Source organism: Pundamilia nyererei, unplaced genomic scaffold (genome assembly GCF_000239375.1).
Source record: "Pundamilia nyererei isolate P.nyererei 1_Seehausen unplaced genomic scaffold, PunNye1.0 scaffold00100, whole genome shotgun sequence".
Classification (NCBI taxonomy): Eukaryota; Metazoa; Chordata; class Actinopteri; order Cichliformes; family Cichlidae; genus Pundamilia; species Pundamilia nyererei.
In genome coordinates, this window is record NW_005187501.1 from 585417 (window position 1) to 591062 (window position 5646).

Below are 5646 nucleotides of genomic sequence, written 5' to 3' on the forward strand. Positions count from 1 at the left end.
ACCCAGCTCTGCCACCAAAGGCAACCTTATAATCCCAGGCTCGGAATTCAAGATAAATAAATCATCAATCAGCCTTTTAATGAGTCTTTTCCACAGTTAATGTCATAAAAGATACTAATTCATTTGCAGCAGAAATTCTGCACAAAGAAATTTATTTTTGCTCTTTTAAACTGGTCTTCAGAAAGTGCTAAAACCACCCAAACAGAATCACTGACAGAGTTCAATGTAGTTCTGATCACAAACAGTTAGTGTCCATAAGTATTTGGACAGTGTTTTCTTTTTTTTTGGCAATTTTGCCTCTGCACACCATCACGGCGAGTTTTAAATCAGACAAGAAGTTTAACAAAAGTAACTGCAATAACCTAAAGTTTAAGTTCAGAAATTACAGTCATTTTTATTGTATTGTATTTTATTTTATTTTTTTCAACTTTATATGTCCCTCAATTTTAGAGGCTCAAATGTAACTGGACAATTTACTGTCAAAAGGTTTCATGCCCAGATGAGACCTGTTCCATCGTTACTCTACGACAAATTAAAATTGATGAAAGAATTGGAGCTGAACATGCTTTTTGGTAGCTGTTCACTCTAAATGTTGATATTTTCATTGTAGATTAGCCTAAAAAGTCATATAAAATCTATCAGAGAGATAGTCTAAGGAGCTTGGAAAGAAAGTGGCTGAACTTCTTTAAGTTTTGTGAAGATGTTGCATGAAGACTTTTCACCTCTTCAGTTCTATCAGAAAAAACATTAGGAGCGGTGAAATCAACAACCTGGTGACGTCCATGTTCTAGATTTCAGCCAATGATTGACTGCAGCGTATTTTCATCGAAGTATTGAAAACAATAAAATTATGTTAGTTAGTCCAATTACTTTTGAGTCACTGAAAAAGGGCTTATTATAAAAAATGGCTGAAATGCCTAAACAGCTGACACTCTCCACTCCATCAAAATCTTCTTGCCTGGACAGAGGTGACTAGGAAAAATGGAAATAGAAGACAACATCTCCTCCTTGCAGATGTACCTTCTGGACAAAAAGGTGGCTCACCAAACCAAATCTTTCCCTAAGTGCTTTGTATTAACACCCAAAGTGTCTGCTTTAACTATAGGAGTAGAGGTTTTGATTTCTCCTCGACAATGAGGTGAAAGCACTCTTTTCATTTTAGATACAACAACAAAGACAACAACAACAACAACAATAACCCTGTGGTCCTTCAATTTGAGGCATACATAAATACATAATATTTAAATACAGTACTCATAATAAACAGATAAAATGTGGTTCAGGGAGTAGGAAGTTTCATCGTCAGTTCCTCCCTCCAAGCCCAGCGTAAAATGACTTGCATGGTGACTCTTCAGTCTTGGTTTACACTTGAACTGATCACATAGTTGCTGACACTTGTTCATTTGACCTGATAAAATGCTGATGCACACACCAGTGAAATGTTTGGCTTGCTTATCCTCCTGTATTGGCTTTTAACCACATATTTCTTTTTGGCAGTATCACATATTTGAGGCATGAAAGTAGTTTTAAACTTTTTATTTCTTTTAAATCAGTCTTATGGCTGCCCACTGCTTCACTGAGTGAATGGGTTAAATGCAGAGAGCGATTTTCCCCACGGGGACCAATAAAGTACACTTTCTTTCTTTCTTTCTTACCATTTTTGTTTGTTTGATTGCATTTTCACTTTCCCCCCAACTTGCACTTACTGTTATTTGGGCTTCATTCGTGCCACTTTTTGCTTCATACTTCATTTTCCACTTGTTCCTCTAGAGAAAGTCACTCTGCATCTCATTGGAGAGCTGGCTGACAGCCACTTCACTGTGTACGGATCCTTGAAGAATCCTGGCGGTTTGCTGAGGACTGTAGTCTATACAATTTTCTCTATTACCGTTGTCTGTTTCTGGGCAAGGACAGTGTCTGCAGGTCCTGTGGTTCTCTGGTAACCCATTGGATAACCTTGTAGAGTTGCATTCTTCTTTGTGATGGGACTGCCTGCAAATTCCCTTCTCTGCAGAGCCACCCTGGCACAAACATCCACAGAGTCTCCTTCTGCAATTCGCCACATCTCGACACAAGGACTTGCGAAAATTGGGCTTGAAAGCCAGGTAGACGATAGGGTTGTAAAGGGTGGAGGACTTGGCAAAGATAGCTGCCACAGCAAAAGCTATAGGTGGTACAGTTGTTGAGTTACCAAACGCTGCCCACATAGACACAATAGCATATGGACTCCATGCTGTCAGGAAACCGATGCAAACTGCCACTGAAAGCTAAAAAATAGACACAACACAGCAAATAACATGCAATGCAAACATGAATTCATGAAGGAAATAATATTTAGTATAAGTCATTTGAAAAGAAAATAATGCACGTACCTTAACGATAAGCGCTTGTGCATTGGTGATCTTGTTCTGTGGGGACATATGCTGCTGCACAGCCTGGTGTGAGCCACGGACAGTCAGCAGGATGAATGTGTAGGAAAGAAAAATTATAGTGCAGGGCAAAATATAGCAGAAGAAGAAGAGACAGATGATGTAGCTCATAGCTGCAGAATTATAGTTCGGCGCATGCCAGTTGATGCAGCATGCTGTACCATAAGGCTCAGGCCCGTACTCTCCCCAGCCCGACAGGGGACCGACAGCAAAGACTCCAGCGTAGCACCAGATGCCTGCAACCAGCAGGCATGCATGGACATATGAAAACTTGTTACCTAAAGACGAGTGTGAGAAGGCAGAGGGAGGACAAGAGAAAAGAGTTTTAGAATTGATTATTGACAGATAAGGACATAAAGAAGATATAGTAGGCTCCATTTAAGATACACTGTGATTTATTAACATACTACAAGTAGTACTGCACTTATCCAGCAAATAAGGGGCTCAGAAAAAAATGCCAAAACAACCCTGGCAACTAGTGATGTGCGATACCACTGATTTCCTTTCCGATCCGATACCAAGTAAAATTCAGGGTGGGATCAGTGATACTGATCCGATACTGATACTTTGTACAAAAACATATTTTATTTATTGTATCTTTTACTGTATCTCAAATTATAGCTTCATAATGATTACGGGACATCAGACTACTTGTTCTTATCGCTTAATAATGCAGAATTATCATACAGAAATAAAAAAAACTGAAGTTGTGCCTATTTGAAAACATTGCCTGTAGCACTAAAGGACTCCGTGAGAGACGTCTGTCTCCCTCTAGTACCACCTGTCCCTCTCCTCCTCTTCAGTTCGCCTCAACATACACTCGTCATATTCTGTGATACGATTTACCCTGAGGTGTTTGATGAGGTTAGTGGTGTTGCCACAACACCTCACTGTCTTGCCACATGTATCGCAAACCACGTCTCGGCTGTTTGTGGAGGTAAAATACATCCATGCATGACTCCATTTACGCTCAGTCATTGTTGTGAGTGCGCACGCCAAGGGGCTGCGACACATTTATACAGCCGTATTTCACACATGACTATGAAAGGCGGAACATGAAGTAGTTCCTTCAAAAGTAGACAATTATATAGTTTCTTTCCACTGTGTTCCTGTTAAAGATAAACTACAAATTTACCCTAAATTACCAAAATATCGATATTTTAATATGAGAATCGATTCTAGAACATAAATGACTGGTATCGGAGGAATCGATATTTCAGTATCGATTCGCACATCACTACTGGCAACACTCTTCTAAAGTTGTTGTGAGTGAAGTGAAGATGAGAACAGAGGAAACCTTACTCATGACACCACACAGCCCCTTCAGCAGGATGCCAGCCCTTTTTTATGGTTCAAGCTGATGGTGGGGGGTCATTTTGCCCCAAGGCACTCACTCAACTGTGTCAGCAATTACAGTTGGCTTTTATCTGATTTTGGCCACCCCTTTCCCAATCAGAACTCCAGCTATCCACGTGGCACATGAAGGAATTATTATTTCTAAGAAAGTCCTCAACTCTCCCTTTTATAGTCTAGCCCACTGGAAGCTATTAGAATCATTCTTACATAAAGTAGCGTGAGACCAAGGATTTCTGAGGCGCAAATATGTTGGAGGCTTGCTCTGAGTCAATAAATTACACTTATTCTTGGTCTAACCTTCTGCTAGCAGATGGGATAAGTTGGTGTGAAACTCCTGTCACTGCATGTTTGCAATTATTGTCTGGATCCAAACATCCACATTGTTTTGTTTGTGTGCTTGTTTGACTAGGAGGGCTGTGTAACAGTGTATAAAAGCAAGAAAACAACACATTTGAACAAAGTTTCTTGCAGGAAAAAATATATGACAGTGTAATTATTTGTGCTCATTTGCATTTCAAACACATTTGCTTGTGAAGCTTGTAGTCTCTTGGCTTTTATTCTCTGCATTATAGACTGTGCGCCACTGAAAAACAGACAAGAGGAGCTATTTCATAACACAGCCTTCAATTATAATGTGCCTATTAGCCAAAGTTAGGACAAATCCTGAAATATCTGCATCATATACTGTAAGTGGACACTTTTCATTAGATGTATATAATCTCCACCTGCATCTCATAACTCATCCTGCAGCACTACATTAGTTTTGTGCTCTCTGTGCTCTTTTTTCCATTTGTTTTGATTTTGTTCCTTGAACAGCTTGACCTGCTTTTCTATTATATTAAAGTACTAGAACATGCCTGTTAGGCAGGGTTTTACTTAGTGGACTATAAAGATGATCGATGCAGCCCCCAGTTCTGTGATCCCTGCAGTGTGTATGGGCAAGTGTGCAAAGGATATAAATGAGAATATTGCTTAAATCTGGCACTTAATCAGCACACCCATTCATCGAGTGAGGATAGTAATAAGGGTTCCTAATTAAAACTAAATTACAGGTTATCAATTAATTTATGCCTGCATATTCAGTGTTTTTTTAAATTATGATTTATGAATTATAAATTATGAATTATAGTCAAGTGCTGCTTCGGATTATCAAAGTTTCAAATATTAAAGAAAAGAATGGTTTAATGAAGCACACACAAGTAAATGATAAGTCTTGAAAATTAACCTTTATCAACCATGAATTCAGTGCTTTTTGTATGTGCTAACGGTGTATTGAAATGTTACACTGACCCAGAATCAGCTGTTTGTGCTGGTTTGGCTTAGTCATAGACAACTGTGTAGAACAACAAATTCTCAGAGCCCACAAAACGTAACTGTGCTTTTTAACATTTTTAAGGAGGAGTGCAGCAGCAGAATTTCCCTCAGTTTATAGTGTCCCATAAAACCCTTGGTTTCTATGGATTCAAGAGGAAAGGGCACCACATTACCATCAGATTTGTAGCAGTACAAACGCCAGCATGATGGTGAGAACTAAAGAGGTAAAATCCAGGATTAAAAACAAAATGCTAACTGTGAATAATTAATATATATGACACAATGAAATTTTAACTGGTTTATACTGTCCAGCTACACAAACATGAATGTTGCAATAAATGTTTCTCTTCCCTAATTCTGTCCCTGTTTTTAGAATTTAATTTCAAAACTTCAGCATTTCTAAATCTGGTCTTTTTTTCAATAATCAGTCTACTTTTACTCTTTTACTGCTGCTAATTAGCAAATAGCTGAACCCTTTTAGTTGTGACTGGAAAAAATCTCATTATTCTATCTGAACTCAATGGGAATTTTATCTAAAACTTTTAGA

The 5646-nt window shown here is 38.6% G+C and overlaps 1 protein-coding gene across 1 annotated transcript in view; it reads right to left on the reverse strand.

Annotated features, from left to right (window-relative positions):
* Nucleotides 1-1648: 1648 nt before the first annotated feature.
* The window catches only part of opn7b (opsin 7, group member b), a 95708-nt gene continuing 91710 nt past the window's right edge, over nucleotides 1649-5646 (reverse strand). Inside the window, exons 5-6 of the mRNA XM_005740428.1 lie at nucleotides 2373-2707; nucleotides 1649-2267 (exon numbers count right to left, since the gene is read on the reverse strand). Coding sequence (XP_005740485.1) covers nucleotides 1767-2267; nucleotides 2373-2707 — 836 coding nt within the window. The 3' untranslated portion in view covers nucleotides 1649-1766. The remainder of the gene's footprint in view (nucleotides 2268-2372; nucleotides 2708-5646) is intronic.